Raw genomic sequence first — 27,293 nt, 5'->3', positions numbered from 1 at the left:
TTTTGATCGCATTTTTTTCCACTTTTTGTTTGGCGATATGATCAAAAAGCATATTTTTTTGCTTCGTTTTTTATTTATTTTTATTACGGTGTGCACAGAAGGAGTTAATTAGTGTGACAGTTTTATAGCTCGGGTTGTTTCGTACGCGGCGATACCAAATATGTGTACTTTTTTTGGTTTTGTAATAATTTACGGATTTATTGGTTTAATATTTTATTTATTTATTTTTATTTATTTTGTGATTTTTTTTTTTAATAGTTTAAAAACTTTTTTTTTACATTTTTACTTAGACCCTGTATGGGACATTAATTTTTATTTTTCTGATCACTGATCTCATGTAATGTAATACACATATATTACATTATATGAGATCTTCACTGACTGTTTCAGTCAGAGTCTCCTGTCTGACTTCAGCTACATACAGGCTGAAGTCAGACAGGAAGGACACCATATATGGCAGAGCTGGAGGCGGTCATGTGACCTCCAGCTGCCATAGCAACCCCAGGTCCTCAAACGAAACGCAGGTCTTCGGAGGTAAGTAAGACGACCCCCTCTCTTCCTGCTGTCTCCTATATGCCGTGATCACTATAGATCACAGCATATAGAAGACAGCAAAGGGTTAACATCACTGGGACCTGATCTAATCAGGTCCCGATGATGTACCCTGTCAGAGCTAACGCTCTGCACCGGAATCGCAGTGCTTGCAGGACCCTGGGGGTCCTGAGCACTGCGAGACCACCCACCGTTTTTAAACGTCGGCACTGCACAGAGCCCGGCAAGCGCCGACGTTTATCTACAGTGGGCGGTCGGGAACCGGTTAAAGGAGGAAAATAGAAAAAAAAATTGAAGCAAAAAAAGAGGTCATGATACTGTTATGGGGGAGGAGGTCTGCTACTCACACAGTTATAGGGGTTATGTCCCCCAATTCTGTACTAATATCCCCCATCTTGTTATACAGTGGGTATGGAAAGTATTCAGACCCCTTTAACTTTTACACTCTGTTTCATTGCAGCCATTTGGTAAATTCTAAAAAGTTCATTTTTTTTCTCATTAAAGTACACTCTGCACCCCATCTTGACTGAAAAAAAACAAATGTAGAAATTTTTGCAAATTTATTAAAAAAGAAAAACTGAAATATCACATGGTCATAAGGATCTGCAAGGAAGAATGGCAGAGGATCCCCAAATCCAGGTGTGAAGAACTTGTTGCATAATTCCCAAGACGACTCATGGCTGTACTAGCTCAAAAGGGTGCTTCTACTCAATACTGAGCAAAGGGTCTGAATACTTATGACCATATTTCAGTTTTTCTTTTTTAATAAATTTGCAAAAATTTCTACATTTCTGTTTTTTTCAGTCAAGATGGGGTGCACAGTGTACTTTAATGAGAAAAAAAAAATTAACTTTTTAGAATGTACTGCAATGACACAAAGTGAAAAATTTAAAAGGGGTCTGAATACTTTCCGTACCCACTGTATATGGGCCCCCCCCCCCCCCTTCCTGTTATATGTGGCCCTATCCCCACCCTGGTATGCATGGCACCCTCCATCTCCATCACTCTGCACACAAAAGAAAAAAAAAGGGATTCTACTTAGCTCCCCCCTCTGCTCCAGCGCTGTTCTTCTGCCAGCAGCTGATCTCACTGTGTGAGCGGAGCATGACGTGACTGCCATGCGCCATCACACGCTGAGATGAGCTGCTGGAATAATCACTGCTCTCCAAGTCTGTGCTATTGGCGAATAATCGCTCCCCTTAATAGCGCGCATAGTATCAGCCGGCTTCCTCCAGCGGCTGGGCGATCACGTGTGCATGCTATTAAAGAGCATGAATATTCACTACTCCTCATGCCCATAGGAGTGGGGAGTAGTGAATATGCATGCTCTGTAATAGCGGGCGCACATGATAGCTGCAGCTGGTAGCTCCCTGCACATTAACCCTCGAAATGCTGCGATTTAAGTCGATCGCAGCATTCCGGAGGTAAGCGCCAGTACTAACCTCTTCCCCGGCGTCCTGCGCTGTCTGAGGCTGGGTCCCATGGTTATCATGGTGACCCGGATGTCGTCATGACAACACCCGGGTCACCAGACAGCAGGAAGATAGTATCACGATCAAAGTATCTTCTGCTTGCAGCGATGACAGGCTGCATATAGCATATGGATGCTGCTGCATTCCTATGCTATACAGCTGATCAGACTGTAAAAAGTGAAAGTCCCATAGTTGGACAAAGTGTAAAAGTAGGAAAACTGTCAAAAAGGAAAAAAAAAAAAAATTGTGAAAATATCTAAAAAAAAAAAAAAAAAAATCCCCAAAAAATAAAAATATAATGTATCCATCAATAAATATTATGAAAAAAAAAAAAAAAAAAAAAAGTACACGTCTGGAACGACCTGACCTATAAAAGTATCCCACTAGTTAACCCCTTTAGCAAACAGTGTATAAAAAAAAAAAAAAAAAAAAAAATAATTGATGCTTTATCATAATGCCAAACAAAAATGAAATAAAACGCGATCAAAAAGACTAATGTAAATAAAAATGGTACCACTTAAAATGTCATCTTGTCCCGCAAAAAAGCCACCATACAGCTCTATCAGTCGAAAAATAAAAAAAAAAGTTATAGCTCTCAGAATAAAGTGATGCAAAAAAAAAATATTTTTTCTATAAAATTGTTTTATTGTGTAAAAGCGCCAAAACATAAAAAAAACACGATATAAATGCGGTACCGCTGTAAACGTACTGACCTGAAGAATAAAGCTACCTCATCAATTTTACCACACACGGAATGGCATAAAAAAACAAACAAAAACAATTCCTGAATTGTTGGTTTTTGTTTATTCTGCCTCCCAAAAATCGGAATAGAAAGCGATAGAAAATGTCACGTGCCTGAATATGCTACCAATAAAAACGTCAACTCATCCCGCAAAAAACGAGCCGTCACATGACTGTCGGCCAAAACCTGGAAAAATTATAGCTCTCAAAATATGGCGATGCAAAAACTAGTCTTTTTAAAAAAAAAAGCGTCTTAGTGTGTGACAGCTGTCAATCATAAAAACCTGATATGAATCTGGTATCTCTGTAATCGCACCGACCCGAAGAAGTCAGTCTAAAGTCATCTAATCACTTATACAGCACGAGGAAAGGCGTAAAAAATGCCTGTGCTAGGTTTGAAGCTGTGCTACGGTTGTGATTTTTTCAAAAGTAAAGAAAAAAAAATGACGACGATATGGGGACTAGTGTTGAGCGCAAGTGCTCACTACTTGAGTTTGCATTGGGTGCACAGGTATGCACCGAGTATCGTGGGTGCTGCAGTGACATGTTCGAGTCTCCACCCCATATGCTTCGCGGCCAAAGAAACCTTGCGGGGATTGCCTGCCATGCACGAGTAATCCCCGCATGTTTTGTTTTGGGCGTCTAACAACCGCGAAACATGCGGGCGGGGACTCGAGCATGTCACTTGAGCACCCGCGATACATGGTGAATACCTGGAGTACCCGGTGCAAACTCAAGTAGTGAGCACTTGCGCTCAAGACTAATGACAACTTATTCAATATGATGACCTAATGTTATCAAATTCTGTGTCGTACCTCTGGGTTCAAAATGTTCACTATACTCCTTGATAAAATCCTTGAAGGGTCTAGTTTCCAAAATGGGGTCACTTGTGGGGGTTTCCACTATTTAGGCACATCAGGGGCTCTCCAAACGTGACATGACGTCCGCAATCAATTCCAGGAAATATTGCGTTCAAAAAGTCACAGTGGGCTCCTTCCCTTCTGAACCCTGCCGTGCACCCAAACAGTGTGTTTCCCTACATATGGGTTATTGGCGTAATCAGAAGAAATTGCACAACAGTTTTTGGGGTCCATTTTCTCATCTTACCGTTGTGAAAATAAAAAATTTGGGGCTAAAAAATCATTTTTATTGAAAAAGTTTGTTTTTTTTATTTTCACAGCTCCATGTTATAAACTTCTGTGAAGCACCTGGGGGTTGAAGGTGCTCACCACACATCTAGATAAGTTCCCTGAGGGGTCTAGTTTCCAAAATGGTGTCACTTGTAGGGAGTTTCCACTGTTTAGGCACATCAGGGGCTCTCCAAATGCAACATGGCGTCCACTAATTATTCAAACAAATTTTACAAAAAGTCAAATGGCGCTCCTTCCCTTCCGAACCCTGCTGCGCGCCCAAACAGTGGTTTTCCCCCACATATGGGGCATCTGTGTGCTCAGGAGGAATTGCACAACACATTTTGGGGTCCATTTTTTCCTGATACCCTTGTGAAAATAAAAAATTGTGGTCTAAAGTAAAATTTTTGTGAAAAAATTTAAATGTTCATTTTTTCCTTCCCCATTCCAAAAATTCCTGGGAAGCACGTGAAGGGTTAATAAACTTCTTGAATGTGGTTTTGAGCACCTTGAGGGGGGCAGTTTTTAGAATGTTGTCACTTTTGGGTATTTTCTGTCATAAATGCTCCTCAAAGTCGATGTGGTCCCTAAAAAAAAATGGTTTTGTAAATTTTGTTGGAAAAATGAGAAATCGCTGGTCAACTTTTAACCCTTATAACTTCCTAAGAAAAAAAAAATTTGGTTCCAAAATTGTGCTGATGTAAAGTAGACATGTGGGAAATGTTGACTATTTTGTGACATATCTCTCTGATTTAAGAGCATGGAAATTCAAAGTTTGAAAAAGGAAAAATTTTCACGAAATTTTTCGTTTTTTTTTACAAATAAACAAAGTGATATTAAATAAATTTTACTACCATCATGAAGTATAATATGTCACGAAAAAACAATCTCAGAATCAGGGGGATCCGTTGAAGCGTTCCAGAGTAATTACCTCATAAAGGGACAGTGGTCAGAATTGACCTGGTCATTAACGTGCAAACCACCCTCGGGGATAAAGGGGTTAAAAAGCCCACATTGGCTAATAATAATCATTTAGAAGGTCCAAGTAAGGACCTATAATCCTCCAATATGTCACGCTCTAATATTCCAGGAAAGTGAATTGAGCATACAGCTCCAAATATATAGTATAGAAACCCCCTATCACTCTGCATGCGAGTCTTTCACTAACAGCGGGGTAAAGAAACCCCTATAGTGGACCTATTTGTGCTTACAGATTTAAACAAGCAGTAATAGGTCAGACTGAAACCATGAAAATACACAGACCCAAAGCATGTAGTATGAGTGGTATATGATCAGCTGTCCTATCTGGATTGATATCCAGATGAAAGCATGGTGTTGAGTACTCATCTTTTCCCCTGAGGAAGCCACACGACAATAGGGTCCTCCCCTCTAACACCATGCTATGGACAGGTTTAATTTGATAGATCTCTCCATTTACAAGGAATCGCTCTGTTATTTTTACTTTCATGTGGGGGCAGCTCTTCTGAATTTTACATCGAAGAACTGATTGTGTCACTCACAACTGCACCCAGTGATATACCGTTGGAATCAAGGTCTCTTTTCCTACATTATGCTGCTAGTTGACAGAGTAAAAACCTAGTGACAGATTCCCTTTAATTTAGTTCCCTTCAGGGACTTGAACCTTCAGTCAGTCCAGTGCTTTTGCCGTATTACTACAATAGCACAATATTGCAGTATTTAGAGAAATCATGGTTTTCTGATGGCAATCAGCCTCCAGTTGAGCTTCACTGGGAGGACCCAGATAGCCCTCCCCCCAGCTGCCATGGTAACTCATCGGTTTACACATAACAAATTACGCTGTCCGCGATTAAGGGCAGCATTTAAGTGTTTATAGTAATCAGAGTATTCTCCGACCGCTGTAGTTTACAAGTGGATGCCTGCTATTTAACATATGCAGCATGTTCCTTTGCATCAAGCAGTTTCAGCCACTCTTTATCGACCTATCACCAAATTGGTTTATGCATAAGCCTTCAGTTGAAGACCTGTGTCCATCTAAATAGGTCACCTTCGTGTTGGCATAAGTACACGTTTATCTTAAAGTGTGTGAGCAAAGAACTGGGTTTCTGTTTTTTTGGAGGGGAGTGAGGAGTGTTTACTAGAATGAATAAAAACAGCAACTTGGTCATGGTTTTGTTTTGCCGTTTACCATTTTGGATAATAACCGTATTCGTTGTATATCTATGCCCAAATAAGCTTAGATTTTTTAAAATTTATTCTCTAACAAAGTATGTTTTGATATAAAAATAAAGTGAATCTTGGGTTTTTGTATTATACTTTTTTTTAAATCTCTGAACCTCTGAATGCAATATAGTGATAAACATGCAGATGAAATACCAGACAAATGGAAAACAAAACGTGCGTTACATACACATGCAACAGATGTGGAATTAGACTGGTCGGTCTTCAACATCCCCAAGATCCAATGAACCCCCAGCACTGAGAGACCTTTCCTGTGACAGAGACCATTAAGCAATGAGATGACAAAGCCAAGTGGTAAAGCATTATGAAATGCAATATGCCTACCAAGAAGCATGCTTTATACAGACGAGGAATTTTTAGAATTTCACCTAAATTTATAATAACAAAATCATGAAACTGGTAAAGGAAATCACTTTTCAACATCAACACAATAAAACAATCTTACTTTGTCATTAAAATCAAAACTGACATCTCGTCAAATTTATTGGGGGACACAAGATGATGGGTAAAGGCTGCTGCCTTTGGGAAATTACAACATTCAGGACTGTCTAACCTCATCATTTAAGAATGTATACAGTGAAATTGGCTATTTTACTACTGCTAGTTACCTAGTAATCTGAATTATCAATTAAGAATAACACAATATTAATATACGATTAATAACGGCTTAATTTTAATAGCCCGTCAGTTAAAGTCAGTTTTGCTAGTGGGGCGTATGCCCCTTTTAGTTATTATTTTCATAAAATTAAAGTATTCATCTTGAAATACATTTATCAATCCAAAAGATATCACATACATGGGATAACCATAAAATGATAAAGGGAAAGCCATGCAAACTAGCCATGTCGGCAATCGTGGTCCTGGGGCTCCCGTGCGGATGTTGTGGCACGAGAGCCAGGCGCCCAATCAGCGCTGGAATCTCTATCCCCGCCTTCTGTCAAATTGAACATGAAGAGAAAGTCAGGGCTACAGCTAATCTGACTTCATTTCAGGTTCAATCTGTCCGAAAGTGGAGACCGTGGCGCCAGTGCCGATTGGGCGCCTGGCTCACGCATCACAAAAACTGCAAGGGGGCCGTGGGTCCTTGAGTCCGACATTGCTGGAACGACATCGGCATGGGAGGAGAGTAGCATGGGAGGAGAGTATAAGCTTTTAAATTTTATCGGGCCCAGGTGTGAGGTATGAAAGAGTTGTCCTAGTAGTGGACAACTCCTTTAAGCAGAGAACAAAAAAAATAAAAAATGCCAAGAATATTGCTATGCTTTGCAATCGACGCATGATGCAAAACTTACTTTGAGAGGTTCCAGTTCTGAGAGATCCCCTGAACGGTTTAGGTGGCGACTGCCATGTTCCCCATTGTGTGAATATATGTCTGAAAGATTTAACGGGTAGGAGAAAGCAAAATGTACTACTATATTTTGAGTATTATGCACACGATGTAAAAATATAACAGAAAACAGATTTACTAATTAAAGAGAAACTGTCACAGGTTTTGCTATGTAATCTGAGAGCAGCATAATGTAAGAAAAGAGACCCCGATTCCAGCAATGTATCACTTACTTTACTGGGAGCAGAATTGTGATACAATCGAAGTGTTTAGAAGTAGCTAAACTCAGAAAGCTGTGCCCACCTACACCACTGATTGGCAGCTTTCCGTGTACATTGTATATTGACAGTAAGCTATTAATCACTACTGGGCGCGGGGTTGGTCTAGCAGGTACAAGAGACTTTCCAGTGACAATCTCCTGCTGATAAAAACTCATTATATTGAAATAACAGCACACAGCCTAATAAGTGACATCTCTGAATTCAGTGTCTCAGCTGCTACCTCTTGCCGCCCACCCACTGGTTACATAGAAAAACCTGCTGACTGATTCTCTTTACTCAGATGTGCACTGGATCTGGACTTCATAAACGAGAAAAACCTAGACCGAAAACAAAAAAAGAAGTGTTCCAATTGTTATGCTATTTCTGAACCCGTGTCTTCAAGTAACCTTCAATTTACTTAGATTTCCTTATTCGACTATATTATCATTGTCAGGCATTTGAGTGATATTGTCAGAACATTGAATATATTCAAAGCCAGAGTTCCCCTCAACATCTAAATAACAAAATTCGTTATTGAAATGTCATAACACTGAGCCAGAGAGAAACGTGAATATCAGGATATTGCTGAAGATCTGGCAGATCAACTTTTTTCTTTATGCAGAGTAAATAATAAGAAGTCTGGATCTGAGCATTGGACTCACGTCAGGGCCATGTTTTCCAGACAGATACAATTCCCATTGGTGGAACCCACATCTATTGTGCATTTAAGGCATATTCACGAGATCTGCCATAAATGAATGAGATGGGAATAACCCCTTTAATAAGCAAAATATATATTACAATAATACCTGGTCTGATGTCATTCATAGGAATGTTAACATTCTCAGTCTTCTTATCTACAAAAAAAAAAAAGTCTACATTTAAGGAAAACTGACAAATGACCATCAGGCAATAAAATGTAAAATATATAGTAATTAGAGGAGGAAAAGCAATATGAAAACTGCAGTACAAGACAGAAAAAAAAAAAGAATATAGCTAAAATGCAATAGCTTTAATAACTGTTCATGTTCAAGAAAAAGATTTGCAGGGTATGACCAAAATGGCGAGTGTCACATTGTCAAGCTGCAACTAGTCCTGTATACCAGGTATATAGGTTGTTGTGGGCAATGTATAAAATGGGGGTTCAAAGAGGATAATAGATGACCACATTGTAGTGAAGGAGGATTGCTTATTGTAATACCTCATTGTAAATACTTCAAAATAATTAAGGTATTCCATGAAAAATAAAAGTTTTTAAGTGTATACTTATTGAATCACCCCAAGTGCATTGCAGTAATTAACACCTTCTCTATAATTTTTTTTAGAGGGGAGTATTTGGGTAAGAAGGGTGGAAGTGTGGGGGGGGGCTATATGTGACAATATAGCCATTAGGTGGGGTACCCCCTTGTACACATTTATCAACATCCCCCCATATATTATGCCCATCTTATGTAAAGGGAGACTCTGTTCACAGTCTTCCAGAAGTCTGATATTCTCTTACAAAGACCATCAGTAACTACTGCAATCCCTAGTATCACTGCCGAGTCAAGGTATCAGTCAAGATTCACAGTTCATAATATTTTCAGATTCTGAAATACTGAATAATATTAATATTGAATTTAGCTGCAAGCATGTAACAACCGAATCAGACAAAATAATTCCTCCCCTAACTCTTACTCTGGTGCTCACTTGGTGAATAATAAAGTGCAGTGTAGATATTCATACACCATTACTCATCACTCCTACATGTTGCACGTTTCCCTGCGGTTCATCGGGGAGAATATTAGTTCTGAAAGAGACCAGCAGCTTGTCTCACTGCATCTTATGGGGCAATTGCCCAGACAGATTTACGCTTCTGGTCTGGGAGAGGACAACTGGTCTCTGAAAAAGAGATCTGGCATCTCCAAAGATCACATGCGTCAGAGTAAGCAAATAAACGTGAAGTAAGCCCTCTTGGGCCAAAAGGTAGCTATCCAAATAATTCTGGCCATTCAATCCCTCACTTTTCTCAACTTTTTTGATAGAAGAAAAAAAGAGGGGGAACACATAATTCGGAGTGATTCCAATTGTGGCAGAAAGTATCCATCCCTCATGGATGATCCTGAGGGATGAAAGAGAAAAAAAAGACGAAAACACAGCCTTTCACAGCCTCTGCATTGCGTCCAATGCCGAACAGGTTCTCGATCTGCCGTAGAGGGCAACTGAGTTTTTGAATATTTTCTGATTTAGAGACCACTCAGGAATTCACTGATTGAGGACCTTCAAAACTCCAATATAAAGTCCACTATTACAAACATTTACTGACTTGTTTTATAGGTTAAAGGTTTGGCGTCCGTGCGGCTGAACGTGGCTAGCAATAATGCAAGGAATAAACTCCCATGCTTGCAGTCATTGTAAAAGCATAGCATGACACACACTAAGAGTGATAAATAAGATTAACCTCCTGATGTGCCCATACAAATGCCAGGTGAAACGCGCCCTCCGAGGTAGACACTAGAGGACAGTGGTGTGAATAAAAACAAGTTAATACTTCACACCTCTGTCAGCTGCTGAACAATGACTAAGGATAGTGAGCCTGTAACTATAAAGGACACCATCTGTGTTGAGGCAGTTTAAAGCCCCCGTCTCACATAGCGAGATCGCTGCTGTGTCACGGTTTTTTGGTCGTTGCCCTCCCGCTGGTCAGCACACATCGCTGTGTGTGACCAGCTGGAGCAGCGATCAGGCTGGAGGGAGGTTACCGCTCACTTTAGCAGGCTCGTAACCATGATAAACAACGGGTTACTAGGGGCACGTGTGCCCCTAGTAACCCGATGTTTACCATGGTTACCAGCCTGCTCCTGCTTCAGCAGGCTGGTAACTCGGAGCAGGACATCGTGGAAAGATTCTTTCCACGATGTCGCTGCTCCCCTGATCGTTGGTGAGCCTGCCTGTTTGACAGCTCACCAGCGACCACATAGCGACGCAGCAACGATCCGTGACCGGTCGTATCGTTGTCGGGATCGTTGCAGCATCGCTTAGTGTGACGGGGCCTTAACTCCAGTGTGCATTTATTGGTCTGGACAAAGAGTGCAGACTGTGCAGAGAACAGCATTATGTGAATGGAGCAGCTGAGAGAAGAGGCTGTAGAGGGCACAGTGTGAATAAGTAGCACTGTGCACATAATATAGAGTATACTGCAGCCAAACCTATCTATATAATCAACTGGGTAGTGTGGTGATCTATAGGAATATTAGGCTAGTAAAGGCTGAGTGCAATAAATAATAGCCTTACCCAGTTAGTGTAAAGGCAGCAATCTCAAAAAAGATATATTTGCTTGCAGCTGTACAATCAGATGAGAATGCTAACCTATATTATATTTAGTATTGTGGTCTGACAGGTGTTGTGACCTGATAAAGACTGGTTATGAGTACGGTGGATTTCTAGGTTTTTTTTAAAAAAAGGAAATCAAATAAAGTTTATATTTTGATAAAGTAAGTCCACCTCTGTCAGTAAATTTTTATAGAGAACACTCACCCTTGACCAATTTCTGGACACTTAGATGACTTGCAGACAATGTACAGGCAGATTTTCTACCTCTTCTGCTGTACTCCGGTGGACAAAGAGAAGCTACTTATCTGTACTTCAGGGGAGACCAGATTCCTTCAGGATGAATGTAGTAGTTGCTCCTCTGCCATACGTCCTACATTCACAGCTAGGCCATGTCACTTGTGTGTGTTTTTAATTGTAGATTATAAAAAGGTGTTTGGTTTTTCTGAGAGACACTTGCTCTATAGTCAGAGCAGGATGTATTCAACTGAAACAGATGGTAGTCAATTGACTGAAATGTCAGATTTTTACAGTCTGACAAGTAATGGCAAACGGCCCCAACCCAATAAATAAGAGGACAAGTCGAGCCTAATCCGTGCAGAAAGTGCTGTGCTACTTTACCTAGGTGTTCAGCAGTACAATATAGCTGGCATTACCCACAATCTGATGTGTCGATATAGAGAGGAAATCTGATCAATGAGCTACGAAGACCAGGAAAGATCAACTTACTGTGACTGCTCTAATATGTAAAATGCAAAAAAAAAAATAATCTTAAGTATGGAATCCTTTTAATCTCACAAATAAAATCCTTTTAATATTATATATATATATATATATATATATATATATATATATATATATATATATATATATATATATATATATATATATATATATATATATATATATATATATAAATTACACTTTATTTGTAACTGCATTTACATTTCTGGATAACATGTCTTGAGCCTTACCGTTCCTCTGGCTTCTCTCAATGAGCGGGAGCGTGCTATCATCAAATCCTGGAGCTCGCTTTGGACCACCAACAGACACCTAATAAAAGGAAGGTAGCAATGGATTTGGGCACAACACAACTCAGCAATTCAAAATGAAAAAACAGCAGGGCATTTTGCAGTTGTAAATGTTTCTATTTAAAAGGTGCAACATGTCCTAAAAATGGTGTTCCTTAATGTTACCGGGGCCTCCTTGCTTTCTCTTCTGGCAGGGGCTGCAGTGACCATTGCAGACTGCCAACAATCAGAAGCAGGAGCAAGGAGACCAAGAAAGGACCCAGGTAACCCTACAGAAGGATGGCCGTGCATGAAGAGAGTATAAAGGTTATGGGCTGCTTGCTGTCCTGCCCCGAGTACCACTGTAATGTACAATTCTTCTGCTATACTGTAGCCCATCATTAGATGTACACAGTATTCCTCTGACACAGAAAAGGGACGATAACAGAGATGCCAATCTAGAGTTTGTTTTATGGAGCAATTACATCCATAGATTAATTGACAAACAAGTGCTCCACTGGTATAAGCATGCTGAAAAATAGTTAGGCTTATGTGCACACAGTATTTGATTGCAGAAATTTTTTCTACATTTCAGCATCTCTTGGCAGGAAAATGCAGCCTCAAAAACGAACAGGACTGACATGCTGCAGATTATTTTCTGCACCAAATCTGCAAGTCAAAAATACTCAACATGTGCATTACATGTCAGGTTACTCATTCACTTTGCTGGCATCAGGTTGTCACAAATCCGTGCAGAAGAAACGCGACAAAAACGCATGCACCAAATATGCAACGTGTGCACACAGCCTTAGTCTTGTGATTTGTTCATGACAGCAGTCTGGCAGTATATCACCCCATGTACACAGGGAATTTACAGCATCATGTTATTGGGCAGCATGGTGACAGAGCGTTTGAGTGACCATTCTGTTCTCATCCCTGTTGATAAGCTTGTGTAGACCAGCTGGTAAACAAGAGAACAATTTGTGTATAGTCAATCTATGCTCGATGGTGTGATAATAAAAAGTAAAAATAACAAATATGCCAATTTCACAGTCTTAACACATTGACATGACATATTTCCGTCATATGTCACTTAGGGCAATTATACTTTTTCTCTGATTGTCCCACATCTGCTTTAGGCTTACAAATACTGATGTAATATATTGACCAAATACTGAAGGTGTGAACATGGCTTAACTGCCACAACCAGAGCTTTCTCCAATTACTGCAGTTTATCTGTCTAAATGTCATTTAAATGCTGTTGTCAGAGGCTATCGCAGGAAGCTGATGGATTGCAATGACAGGTGGCGTCCTGCTGAAGCCCACATGACTGCCATCTTAGTCCTTCTGTTAAAAAGGTTGTCCACTTTTTGGGACAATTTTTGTTTTATCTTATGCATGCAATTGGTGCAAAAAAAAAATAAAATCACTTTTGTAGTTTGGTTTCATTACAAATTTGGCACGTGCCACTGTGTACGGCTGGATGGCTGGTTGAGATAACGGAGTTGAGCACATGATCTTTATTTTACCAGATGTGTTAGGGACATAATTTTGTTGCACTTACCTTTATATACAGTGGGTGAAATAAGTATTTAACACGTTAAAAATTTTCGAAGTAAATATATTTCTAAAGGTGCTGCTGACATGAAATACTTATCAGATGTCAGTAATAACCCATCAAATCCACACAGCACACAGACAAAGCAATCAAACCATAGACGTCCTTATATTAAGTTGTGTGTAATAATGAGAAATAACACCGGGAAAAAGTATTGAACACACTTACTAAAATTCAATACTTTGTACAAAAGCCTTTGTTGGTGTGGACAGCTTCAAACGCCTCCTGTATGGAGAAACTAGTCGCATGCATTGCTCAGATATGATTTTGGCCAATTCTTCCACACAAACAAACAAATTAAATCCTGCGGGCTTCTTCTATGAACTGAACTTTATTTCCTTTCATAAATTTTCTATTGGGTTCAGGTCAATTGATTGGCTGGGCCATTCTAGCAGCTTTATTGTCATTCTCTGAAACCGATTGAGAGTTCCATTGTCTTTGTGATCATGGCCTTGCTGATATGTCCACCCTTTTTTCATCCTTCTCATCCTGTTAGATTACAGTTTTTTTTTTATTAATTGTCCATTTATCCTTCCTTCAATGACGTTTTCTAGTGCCAAACGCTGAAAAACAGCCCCACACCATAATATTCCCACCTCCAAACTTCACTGTTGGTATGGTGTTTTTGGGGTGAGAGGACGTGCCTTTTGGCTTCCAAACATGGTTTATAATATGGCATCCAAAGAGTTCAATTTTGGCATCTGACAAGACTATATTCTTCCAGTATTTCACAGGCTTGTCTAAATGTTGTTGAGCAGACTTTAAACATGCTTGAATATGCTTTTTGTTCAGCAATGAAGTATTGCGTGGTGAACGTGCATACAGGCCATGGAGGTTGAGTGCATTACTTATTGTTTTTCTTTGAAACAATTAGACCTGGAATCAGTAGGTACTTCTGTAGCTCTCCACAGGTGGTCCTTAGCTCTTGGACAACTCTTCTGAGAATTCTTTTTAACTCAGTCTGATATCTTGCGGGGAGCACCTGGTCATGGAAGATGTGTGTTGAAATGATGTTCTTTCTACTTTTGGATTATGGTCCCAACAGTGCTCACTGGAACTTTCAACTAGTTTAGAAATTTTTCTGTAACCAATGTCATTGTCATTAGTATGTTTTGCAATAAGGCTGCAAAGGTATTGAGGCAGCTTACTGGTTTTACCCATCATGATATGCTTCTTGTGTGGCACCTTGGTAATAAGACACCTTTATATACGCCATCAGTTGAACCAGCTGACATTCCCTAAGTGGGTTGATAGATTTTAGCTGGTGTCATGACTTTCCATGGCTTTTTGCACACCTCTCCATGTGTGCAATACCTTTTTCCTGTATCATTTCTCATTATTACATTTATGAACACCTATAGTTTGATTTCTTTGCCTGTGTGGATTCGAGGGTTGTTACTGACGACTGGTGAGAATTTCATGTCAATAGCACCTTTAGAAATATATTTACTTAGAAAATTGGTGACGTATTCTATACTTATTTCACCCGCTGTATTTATGACAGGTTCTCCTCCTGCTCTGGTTAGCGCATCTTTCCACACCGACTGCACAGCTCTCCAGTCTATACCAATGGCAGAACATATAACCAGACCTGTACATCAGTCTTGTCCAATAGAAAACAAGTTTTCCCATGAGGTTTTCAATTGGACAAGACTGATTGACTGGTCTGGACACATGCCCCTCCACCAGCACTTATTATATGGACTGGACAGCTGAGCAGTCTGTGAGGAGAGCTGCAAAATCAGCAGGAGGAGAACTTGTCATACCAGTATAATAGTAAGTGCCACAAAATCATGTCAACAACACATGTTAGAATAATGTGGTATTTCATTACATACTGCAAAACGGTTATTGCAGCATATCGTATACGTGTTCTGAAGACTGCAGGTTCAAGTTAACTATGGGGACTAAAAATTAAACAATTTTTTTCATAAAATTTGAATCACCTTTATTTCTCCCTTCAAAAAAAAAAAAGGAAAAAAAACAAACGTAAAATATTTGCTATTGCCATGTTTGAAAAAGCCTGACCTAGCAAAATACAAAAGGTATTGAAACCATAGATTTTTTTTTTTTTTTTTACTGTTGGTCCCCTTAGGGCTGTCTAACCTCCAGCTCATGGGGAGTTTGTGCTCCGAGATGTCACGTACTCTGACCCCCAGCTCTAGCTGGTGCTCTGCTTACATACTCATCGGTATGCTATTATGACAGCTCACTGATCGTTCACTAACCTGCCTTCTAATTTACCAAGCCCCGCACTGCTAGATGCATTATATAAAATAGGAGGCAGGTCAGTGAAGGCAGTGTGAGCTGTCATAATAGCATACAGATGAATATGTAAGCAGAGCATCGGATAGAGCGCCCCCCACAGGCCGCCCCAAAGCACGAGCATATCATTATCTCCAAACTGAAAGTAAAGATTACACAAGAACCACAGCACAGATTTCATCAACCAAGGTATCATATTAATCAGTGTAATGTCGCTCACCTGCCAGTGTATATAGATTACTGAGCACAATCCTGCTGACAGGTGCGCTTTAAAGTTGCTAATTTTGTACAGCCTGCGAATTACTGTAGAATAACCAAATGGCCCATGGCAGAAAAAAGGTTCCCTACCCCTGACTTAGGGAATTTGAATCTGCAATAATCATTATATGAAAACACCAGTTTTGCAGTATATGGGAAAAAAATGACAGTCTCTCATGAATGCCAGTCAAAGGCTTGACTTCGTAGGAATATAGAAACTGAAAAAAGCTCTGTGTGGCACTTCTAAAACAAGAAATAGGTATGAACTGGTGCTTACTAGGCGCAGCTACCTCCATATACAACTAAAACAAAGCAGCACACCGTAACGCTAAGTATGCGAACATGAAATATATGAAATTTGGATAGCATTACTGCTGTAGAAAACAGAAATGAGAAATCTTAGCGCATAAATTAGCCAACTCATGTGTACCTGGTAGCCACGATATGGAGTTTCTCAAAATACCAGGATCCTACCAATGTGAATACCTCTCTAAGTGACTATGTCTGCTTGTGTGTGGGATAATAAGATTCTGCTGCAATTAAAGCTGCCTGTGGCATAGAAGCGGATTGCTGAGACAAAGCTTATACATAGAAACAGAAAAAACTGTTGGTGTAAACAGGTGTTTTTATGTTCACAGGCAGTTTTAATTGGAGCAGGATCTTATTATCCCACACACAAGCAGACAGTCTCTTAGAGAGGAGTTCACATTGATAGGGTCCTGGTATTTTGAGAAACGCCTTACACATGATATGGCCAATTTACGCACTAAGATTTCTCTTTTATTTCTATTTTCTACAGCAGTAATGCTAATGAAATTTCATATATTTCATGTTGGCATACTTAGCGTTACAGTGTGCCGCTTTGTTATTCGTAGGAATATAGTCATGGCAGGCACATGTGTTTAATCCCATGGACACCCCATGACTGTTTGAAACAGACTGCCTACGACACCCCTCCCCCCAGGGTCACAGATTGACAGTGGGATGTAGACAGTTGACAGCAGCAGGTCAGCTTCAATTTCTGCTGTTGGAGGCAGATGATGGCTGAATAACACCGCTATAATCTGCTGGCAATAGTGGAGTCTCCGCTTCTGAGCCTACTTCAAAGACAGTGGATCGATATAGGAACCCATAATGGAGAGACAGATGTCAAGAGGGGGATAAAGGAACATGTTCTGAGGGGGATAAAAAAAACAGACCCACAGCCATAGTGCTAATCTGCTGGTTTTCACGGCAGGTTCACTTTATGAAATAGTACGTGTGTCACAGTGAACAATATCAGGTTGGCCTTCTAATGATGCTAAATAATGCTCCAGTGATCAAATAACGTCATTTTTTTCCCCATGCGTTAAATATCACATTCGATTTGCACACATGTGGAACGGCACTAACCTGCAGATCAGCAATACGGCTACAGGTAAATACAGCTCTTTGCTTTTTTCTTAATGACCGGTTTCCTTTAAAGTAAAGTAAATAGCCAAGTTGTACTGTTCATCATTACCTGAAAATCACTCTTCTTCCACCCTTCCTTTTCTAGAGGCCTCCGGAGCTCCTTAAACCCCCAAACAGTCTGGAGGCAGAGACCAGCAGCACGAATCTCTCGTTCAGAGTGTCCACTGCAAACAGTTCAAAGGTCAAAGTTAGAGGCGTGTTGTCAGAATCTAAAATTATCCCCTATAAATAGGAACAGGGTCCTGAATTAATGGTCTATGGGATAGCCAGAAATAGCAGACAGCAGTAATAGGCTTTCTATGGCAGTTCCATGGGAAATTAATTTTCAGTTTAGTAAAGGTTTGGTTATAGAAAAGCTAAAACTATTATGGTCACATTTTTTTTTCAGTCTGCAGTGAAAAAGCAACATGATTTTCTTTGCAAAATTGGCTATAAAATGTAGTTTAGTACCCTGCAACAAGGAGAAATAAAAAAGCAACTCGGGATTCTGAAATGTGGACCAGATAGGCCAAGGAGGAAATGAAAAGAAATCCATGTATCTGCCCATAGAGGAGCAGAGCCAGTAAGGGCACAGAGATAGAGAAGTCTGAAGAACCGTGAATCTAGATGGTATGGAAAACCTTGTCTGGATTGGGTGAAGGAACCCAGAGTGGAATGGCTAAGAGATATAGGTTAATTTAAGGGGGAGACAGATGAACAGACCATTAGAAAAAACAATCCACATGGTAGGGAGAAAACCAGGGTAAAGCCGCATATCTGGTAACAGTTGAGGAATTAAAAGGGGTGCCCCATCTCCTTTAGTAGAATATCAAGATTCCCAAGCCTCCTGGCTTCCTGCTGTCTGGAGGAGGTGGGGTGGAGGTTAGTATGCTAATGTTTGGCAGTTCAGACCAATGTCATTGCTGTACCACTAGCCCAAAATCTGCTCTCTCCAATGCTACAAGCAGACGCTGGTTGGGGCAGGGGCATTTAAGCTCGCTGGAATGGACACTTCCACTCCACAAATACAGTAGCCCCAAACCATAGGAGACTGGTGACTGACTGCTTCTCCTATACTGGGTTCTGCAGCAGTGAATTATGCACGCCGTTTCATTGCAGCTCATTGTGTGCTAACCTACAATTCCACCATCACTGCTACTTGCAGCGGTGACAGAAAGTACAGGCACTAGAGCAGTGGCGATGAGAACGTTTCAGCAGCCTGGTATTGTACTACTAATGCAAGCCTACTAACCTGTTCTCACCACTGGAAGAAGTTACAGGTGCTTCTCACAAAATTAGAATATCCTCAAAAATGTAATTTATTTCAGTTCAATACAAAAAGTGAAAGTCATTATATAGAGTCATTACAAACAGAGTGATCTATTTCAAGTGTTTATTTCTGTTAGGCTGAGTTCACACGATGCGTTTTTCATGCGTTTCCGCGGCGTTTTTGCAGTTGCGGAAACGCATGAAAAACGCATGGTAGAAGGGCAGCAATGTTCCCCAATGGAAATCCGCATGTGCTGTGCCCATGATGCGGATTTTTCCGCAGCGTAAACGCTGCGGTCAAAAATCCGCAGCATGTCAATTAATTTTGCGGAAACGCTGCTCTTTTGCCGCCATTGACTTGCATTAGACCGCATGGAATCCGCATCACTGTATATGTTGATGCGCTTTTCATGCGGTCTAATGTGCGGATGGTACCCGGGTGTGGATGAGAGGACTCTCATCCAGACCCAGGTACCATTAAAAAAAAAAGAATAAAATAAAAAATACATATATTCTCACCTTCTGACGGCCCGCGCTGCGTCCTGCCGGCTTCCCGGGCACTTCGCGGTTGAATGAAGAAGGACCTTCGCTGACGTCAGAGTCATGTGACGGGTCACGTGACGCTGACGTCGGAAGGTCCTACAGTCTTCACTGCCGGCAGCCGGGACCGATGAAGCAGGACACCGGGGGCCATCAGAGGGTAAAGTATAGATTTATTTTTTATTTTTTGACATTCACACACTATATAAATCCATGCCGGTTGCATGGATTTATATAGTGTGAAGTTGACAAGCACTTTCCAAGTGATGCTAAAATCGCTTGGGAAGCGCTTGTCAACCCGCATGCGGAAATGAAAGTGAAGACCGCTTCATTTCCGCATGTCCCTGGCAGGAAACCGCATGTACAATCCGCATGCGTTTTTTCCTGCCAGAGAGATGCAGAAACGCTCAGGAAAAAATCCTGAGCATTTCTGCATCGTGTGCACATACCCTTAATGTTGATTATTATGGCTTATACCAATGAAAACACAAAAGTCATTATCTCAGTAAATTAGAATACTTTATAACAACAACTTGAAAAATGTTTTTAAAATCAGAAATGTTGGCCTACTGAAATGTATGTTCAGTAAATGCTCTCAATACTTGGTCGGGATCCTTTTGCATCAATTACTGCATCAATGCGGCAATGTGGCATGGAGGCGATCAGCCTGTGGCACCGCTGAGGTGTTATGGAAGCCCAGGTTGCTTTGATAGCAGCCTTCAGCTCGTCTGCATTGTTGGGTCTGGGGTCTCATCTTCCTCTTGACAATACCCCATAGATTCTCTGTAGGGTTAAGGTCAGGCGAGTTTGCTGGCCAATCAAGCACAGTGATACTGTCGCTTATAAACCAGGTATTGGTACTTTTGGCAGTGTGGACAGGTGCCAAGTCCTGCTGGAGAATAAAATTTCCATCTCCAAAAAGCTTGTAGGCAGAGGGAAGCATGAAGTGCTCTAAAATGTCCTGGTAGACGGCTGCACTGACTTTAGTCTTGATAAAACACAGTGGACCTAGACCAGCAGATGTCATGGCTCCCCAAACCATCACTGATTGTGGAAACTTCACACTAGACAGCTTGGATTGTGGCCTCTCCACTCTTCCTCCAGAATCTGGGACCTTGATTTCTAAAAGAAATGCAAAATTTACTTTCATCTCAAAACAACACCTTGGACCACTGAGCAACAGTCTAGGTATTTTTCTCCTTGCCCAGGTAAGACGCTTCTGGCGTTGTCTATTGGTCATGAGTGGCTTGACACAAGGAATGCGACACTTGTAGCCCACGTCTTGGATACATCTGTGTGTGGTGGCTCTTGAAGCAATGACTCCAGCAGCAGTCCACTCCTGCTTCCCAAAATTTTTGAATGGCCTGTTCTTAATCTTTTCAAGGCTGTGGTTATCTCGGTTGCTTGTGCACCTTTTTCTACCACACTTTTTCCACCACTCAACTTTCCATTGATATGCTTGGATACAGCACTCTGAACAGCCAGCTTCTTTAGCAGTGACCTTTTGTGGCTTACCCTCCTTGTGGAGTGTGTCAATGACTGCCTTCTGGACATCGGTCAAGTCAGCAGTCTTCCCCATGATTTTTCTACTGAAACAGACTAAGGGGTCTTTTTAAACATGTAGGAAGCCTTTGCAGGTGTTGTTAATTATTCTAATTTACTGAGATAATGATTTTTATGTTTTCATTGGTTGTAATCCATCTTCTTCAACATTAACAGAAATAAACACTAGAAATAGATGATTCTGTTTGTAATGACTCTATATAATATAGGAGTTTCACTTTTTGTATTGAAGAACTGGAGTAAAATTTTTGAGGACATTCTAATTTTGTGAGAAGCACTTGTAACTCTGCAGCTCTGTTCTGAGCGGTGGCCGCATGGCTGTGGCCGCTTCCAGCTCTGAGAACAGGTCAGTAGCCGGACATTAAGGGTATGTGCAGACGGTTGGTATTGGCAGCGCTTTGAATGCAGTATACTCTATGCTGCGTCCAAAGTGCTGCACGCAGGTGAAGCCGCATGTGTTCATTTAACATATGCAGATTCACCGCATCCTATACATTGCACTGACAGAATTTCTCTCCGCAAGACAAATTGACATGCGGTGGTCTGTAAAGGCGCGCCGCATGTCAGTCTCCACGGGTGAGCCGCAGGAGCACACAGACACAGTGGGCATGGGATTTCTTGAAATCCCATCCACTATGCTGTAAAATCTGGCCGCTGCGGATTGCACGCAGCACAAGTGCGCTGCGTCCAATCCGCAGCGAACACTGACAGTGTGCATACACCCTAATAGTACAATGTTATGCTTCCTGACGTGTTCTTACCGCCAGTGTGTAGAGCTCAATAGGGTTATCACACTACCGTGTTCTGCTAGGTCAGTGTAAAGCTTTAGGTGTCCATGATGCCAAGACATCTAAATGAGGCTTTATTGCTGCCAAGCGCATCAGAAGAGATGACTTATTCGATGGTTACAGAGCCCTGCACATTTAACTTCAATGTGCAGAGCACAATAACCAGTGAAAGTCATGTGATCTGATGCGCTTTGTAGACGCAGCTGTAAAGCCTCATTCAAGACATTCATGTATCTAATCCTACTGAAAAAGCCTTAAGCCCCCGTCTCACATAGCGAGATCGCTAGCGAGATCGCTGCTGTGTCACGGTTTTGGTGACGCAACAGCGACCTCACCAGCGATGTCGCTATGTGTGACACTTTGCAGCGATCAGGCCCCTGCTGTGAGGTCGCTGATCACTGCAAAGTGTCCTGGACCATTTTTTGGTGGTTGCCCTCCCGCTGGTCAGCACACATTGCTGTGTGTGACCAGCGATCAGGCTGGTAACCATGGTAAACAGCGGGTTACTAGGGGCGCACGCGCACTTAGTAACCCGCTGTTTACCATGGTTACGAGTCTGCTAAAGTGAGCGGTAACCTCCCGCTCACTGTAGCAGAGTGGTAACCATGATAAACAACGGGTTACTAGGTGCGCGTGTGCCCCTAGTAACCCGATGTTTACCATGGTTACAAGCCTGCTCCTGCTTCAGCAGGCTGGCAACCAGGAGCAGGACATCGTGGAAAGATTCTTTCCACGATGTCGCTGCTCCCCTGATCGTTGGTGAGCCTGCCTGTTTGACAGCTCACCAGCGACCACATAGCGACGCAGCAACGATCCCTGACAGGTAGTATCGTTGTCGGGATCGTTGCAGCGTCGCTAAGTGTGACGGGGCCTTTAAAGCTGAGGTCCACTCATTGTTCACAGCACCACAGCGTGATGACACTAATGAAATATTAACACTGTGGCAGAGATCTGACCTATCCTGTGGCTGGGTGATCGGGGTTGTCCAGTAAAAATAAGTTCAGAATTGACTTAACATTTAGAGTGGTAGTAGGGGCTGCTATGTCGTCTGCATTACAGTTGTGGCCAAACGTTTTGAGACTGACACAAATTTTGGTTCTCACAGTTTGCTGCTTCAGTGTTTATAGATCTTTTAGATGTTTCTATGGTTACTGAAGTACAATTATCAGCATTTCTTAAGTTTTTATACTTTTGCCAAACATCAAGTTGATGTGAAGACTTCTTTAATGCTGACCCTCATTTTTCAAGAAATCTGCACTCCAATATGGTGTCCCTTCCGTTCTTAGCTTTAGGCCAGGACCCCACTATCAGTATTTGGTCAGTATTTTTTCTCAGGAGTGGGAGCCAAAACCAGGAGTGGGTGATAAATGCAGAATTGGTGACTTGTTTCTATTATACCTTTTCTCTGATTGTTCCTCACCTGGTTTTGGCTCCCACTCCTGAGAAAAAATACTGACCGAATACTGACCAGATACTGATAGTGGGGCCGTGGCCTAAGGGTAAATCCTGACTGAGGACAACCCATTTTTGCCTAATCAGTGCTTGGGAGTCCAAGCTCCACTTACTATTTGAGGATTGATCACAGGTGCTCAATGGGATTGAGATGTGGGAGCTTCCTGGCCATGAACCCAAAATGTCAGTGTTTTGTTTAAACAGTCTGAAGGGGGCTTCATCAGACAAAATAGCTTTACCCCAGTCCTCTGCAGTCCAATCCTTGCACTTCCTGTAAAAGGTATTTTTTTTTCTGATTAAGCCCCCTTTAGACTGATTGGGACATCTGGAAGAATGACTGTCTGGAGAAGAAAAAATGGGCGCTACCATATACCTTGTGTCATACCAACAGTAAAGAATCCTGAAACCATTCATGTGTGGGCACTTTTCATCCGAGGGGGGGGCTCACTCACTATTCTGCCTAACATTGCCATGAACACAGAATTGCATCTAAACATTGTCCAAGAGCAACGTCTCCAAACCATCCAACAGCAATTCAGTGATGATCAATGCTTTTTCCAGCATAGCACCATGTCACAAAGCAAAAAGTGATAACCAAGAGGGTCGCTGAACAAAAACATTGACATTTTGAATCCATGGACAGAACACTCACCTGATCTAAAACCAGTTGAGTAGTTGTATTCAATCCTCAAAAAAGCAGGTGGATAAACAAGAACACAGAAATTGTGATAAACTCAAAGCACTGGCTAGATTTAGACAAGAATGGGTTGTCATCGGTCAGGATTTGGCCCAGAAGCTGCTATCGAGCTGCCTGGGCAGGGGCAGAAGTCTTGTAAAATAAGGGACAACACTGGAAATATTGAGTCTTTACATAAACTTGATGCATCAAGAAAAGTATAAAAATAAACATCTGACTAAAAAATCCAACACTGAATCAGTAAACTTTGTTCACCAAAATTTGTGTCAGCCTCAAAACTTTTGCCCACTGCAGTCTTGCAGTCAGATATTTTTCTCTTCACATGTCGATTATGGTATCTAAACATCCTCGTTCAGCAGCTTTGTGACCTTAGCTTGGTGTACAAAATGATGAAATGTTGGATCCATGGCCCAACTGCAAAACCATTAGAAGCATAAAAAGGATTACGTGCGCTACCAAACTGAAATCTATCGAACAACCAGTTGTAGTTTTGACTTGACGCCATTCATTTAATCATATAATGAACTGAAAAGTGCTAAAAAAAAGTTCTATGTGGGAGACAAATAGTGAAAAAAATCCTTAGAATTACGCCACTACTTTTTAGGTATTGTTTTCATGTAGTTTGGAAAAAAATATGGCAATATAATCCTTTAGGTCAGTAGTATTACAGAGACCAAAACGTATTCTTTGTTTTAGTGGTTTATGAAGCTCTCTGTGGGCATGCTGAGTTTCCACTCTCAATGGCGCAAACTGTCTCTTCAGAGACTTTACTGTTGGTATGACACTCTTCTAGTGCCACCAACAGGAAGTAGCAATCACAAAAGTCAATAGTGACCCTTTAACGAGCCTTATCACATGACTTGGGATATAAGCCAGAACCATGCTTAAAGGGAACCTGTCACGTCCTAGCTACTATGCACACTGCCCCCATAGCGTTGTTAGCGATGCAAAGTTTATAAAATGTTATAAAATCATTATACTACCACAGATTTTCAGACCCGCAGCATGTCAATTTCTCTTGTGGGTCCGCCAGTGGACTTTCCACATAGATTAACATCTATGAGGAAAGTCCGCATGTTAAAAAAATAAAATAAAAAAAAAAAATAGTGTCGCTCATTTGCATAAAATGAGGGCGGAAGCTGCACAGCTGCTGTGCTATTATTTCTGGCCATTAAAGGACTTGAATTCTTCATTTTTCACCAATTTTCTTATCTGGGTCTATATGCAAAACTTTGCCTCACTCTGTTCCTCTCCCTCCCTTTCAATAGGAAGCTGCAACCTAGTAAAGCGAGCCAACCATCCTTGTCTTGAGCAAGGTGTGAACGAAGAGGAAAAAAAAAAAAGTGACTAGCGAAGAAATGAGCATATTTCTCTGATAAGATATTACAAAGTCTTAATATTTGCTTGGACTGCTGATTTATGCGAATGCAATGTTTCTTGAAACAGTAATTTGTTTTTTTTTAGCTGCCACATTTTAAGCCTCATATTTGTTTGTAACATTTTTAACATTACACTGTACTTAATTCTTTACAATCAGTTGAACTGGAGTGATTCCAAATTTGTTTTTATGCATGAATGTATTGAATTTTTTTTTTGCAAAATAAGTAAAAGGCGAAAAATCAGCAATTCTGGCATATTTTTATTCCTTTAACAGGGAGTTCACGGTTTGGAAGATATAACGTGTGATTTTTTAAGAAAATGTCTTTATTTTTCATACTTCTGCAATATTTATTAGTCCAGCAAGGCGACTTTAATCACTTACATAATACACTGCGCTACCAACGTAGTCTATTAGGTCTGCCTTGTCAGTATTCTATTGAGTAACAGCATATTGGGCAACATCACAGGCCATGGCAATCTGTCACCACACCTTGATCAGATGTGCTAAAAAGATTATAGGATAGTGACACTGCAGCTATATAATGCAGGACAGAATGGGGTTAAGCTGGGAGAACATGATACATTTTGGAGCAGAGAATTACACATATCTACTACTTCGAATGTAGGATTCCTTATATCTATACTAAGGAAATGTAGACACCAGGACTCGAGATAATAATGCTACTATGCACTCACCCTCCCTTATTAATAAGCACAAGTCTCTCAATTCCTTGGCTCTCTCGCAGTTTCTTAGCAGCTTCTAGGTTATTGGTGATAACTTCTTGAATAGTGCCCAGTATTGCCACAGTTGTATCATCTGCAACCGCAGGAGACTGAGGACTGGGTAGACGAGCCACCAGGCTACTTAAGGCGTGTTTACCTGTATGCAACAGCAGAGGAGAAGAGAACCAAAAAAAGTGAAACAAAAAATACATTTCACATTAACTTCCAAACCACCTTTGCATTCTGATGCATCCTAAATATCTGGTATGCATCACATCCTAAAGTCCCACGGCCTCACCTATTAGCTCTCTGTTCCGGCTGTCTCCACAAAGGTTGCGTAGTGCTCCACAAATGGCACGTACAACACGCTCACTCTCATGGGTCAAATGATCAGCAAGTGACGACAGACCTTTCTCCTGACGGACAGCAGCACGAATAGAGCGGCCATACTGTGAAAGCGCACACCACAAAACATCAAATGTAGTGCAAGCACAATGACAGTGCATAACAAAAGCCATACAAAGAATGCACCAGTACAAGAACAATATAAAAGGTTGTCTCTTGAAGAAAAACAGTACTATACAAGATAGTTAGTGTATGAAATTAGGTTATACGCAAGTCACATTTTTTTCAGGCAAATATCTACTATGGATATTTTACAGAAATAGGTTTCTCAAGTCCTCAAATAACCCAAAAGGGTCATGCATTTGGGATTCCTTTAGTACTTTACAAGTAATATAAATTGTCAGTGCATTTGGAATTGCTACATGAATTCTTGAAATTCCCTTAACTCATGGCATCTTGGCGATACTCAAGGACTAGAGCTAAGAAACAAAAGTATAGACAAAAAACCTTTGCAACAATTAAATGATGCATTTAGTTTGAAGTGGTTTTACAGTTTAAAAGGAAAGCCATCAGATACATACTGATTGAGCTACGGACAGCATTACTACAGCTGTGTATGCTTCACTCTGAAAGATTTCAGAGAGATTTTCAGAGAAAACATACTTTGAAACCTGTTCTGGAGTTAGACGTCTCAGGATACTAGTCCTAGTTCGGTCCTTGACTGACCCACACATCCCCATCCTTTTGACAGGTCTCTCGCTGGTTTATATAAATAGAGACCTGTCAGTTAACTGGAGTGGGGAAGGGAGACCCACCAGGGGCCAGTCTCAGACTAGCCCGCCAAGATTCATAGTCCCTGACTGGCTTTTCAAAGCAGGTTTACTCTGAAACACCACAACTGCAAGTCATGGTTCCAGCAGTATGGCCATGCAATCAGTTTGGC

General features: G+C 41.0%; 1 protein-coding gene across 5 annotated transcripts in view; it reads right to left on the bottom strand.

The window, feature by feature from the left end:
* Positions 1-27,293, bottom strand: part of LOC141273772 (catenin delta-1-like) — a 124,263-nt gene that overhangs the window by 4,603 nt on the left and 92,367 nt on the right. For 4 of the 5 annotated variants that reach the window (XM_073686114.1, XM_073686111.1, XM_073686110.1 and 1 more), the window contains 7 exons: positions 26,304-26,454; positions 25,979-26,162; positions 17,664-17,778; positions 11,986-12,064; positions 8,512-8,559; positions 7,408-7,487; positions 6,285-6,366 (listed from right to left, as the gene is read on the bottom strand). In XM_073686114.1, coding sequence (XP_073542215.1) covers positions 6,304-6,366; positions 7,408-7,487; positions 8,512-8,559; positions 11,986-12,064; positions 17,664-17,778; positions 25,979-26,162; positions 26,304-26,454 — 720 coding nt within the window. In that variant the 3' untranslated portion in view covers positions 6,285-6,303. The remainder of the gene's footprint in view (positions 1-6,284; positions 6,367-7,407; positions 7,488-8,511; positions 8,560-11,985; positions 12,065-17,663; positions 17,779-25,978; positions 26,163-26,303; positions 26,455-27,293) is intronic. The other variant, XM_073686112.1, reaches the window with a different exon arrangement.

The sequence above is a fragment of the Phyllobates terribilis genome, unplaced genomic scaffold (assembly GCF_046119375.1).
Source record: "Phyllobates terribilis strain yellow unplaced genomic scaffold, ASM4611937v1 Scaffold_5__5_contigs__length_657084704, whole genome shotgun sequence".
Lineage (NCBI taxonomy): Eukaryota > Metazoa > Chordata > Amphibia > Anura > Dendrobatidae > Phyllobates > Phyllobates terribilis.
Note: the sequence above shows the minus strand (reverse complement) of the source record. Positions and strands in the feature narration are given on the sequence as shown.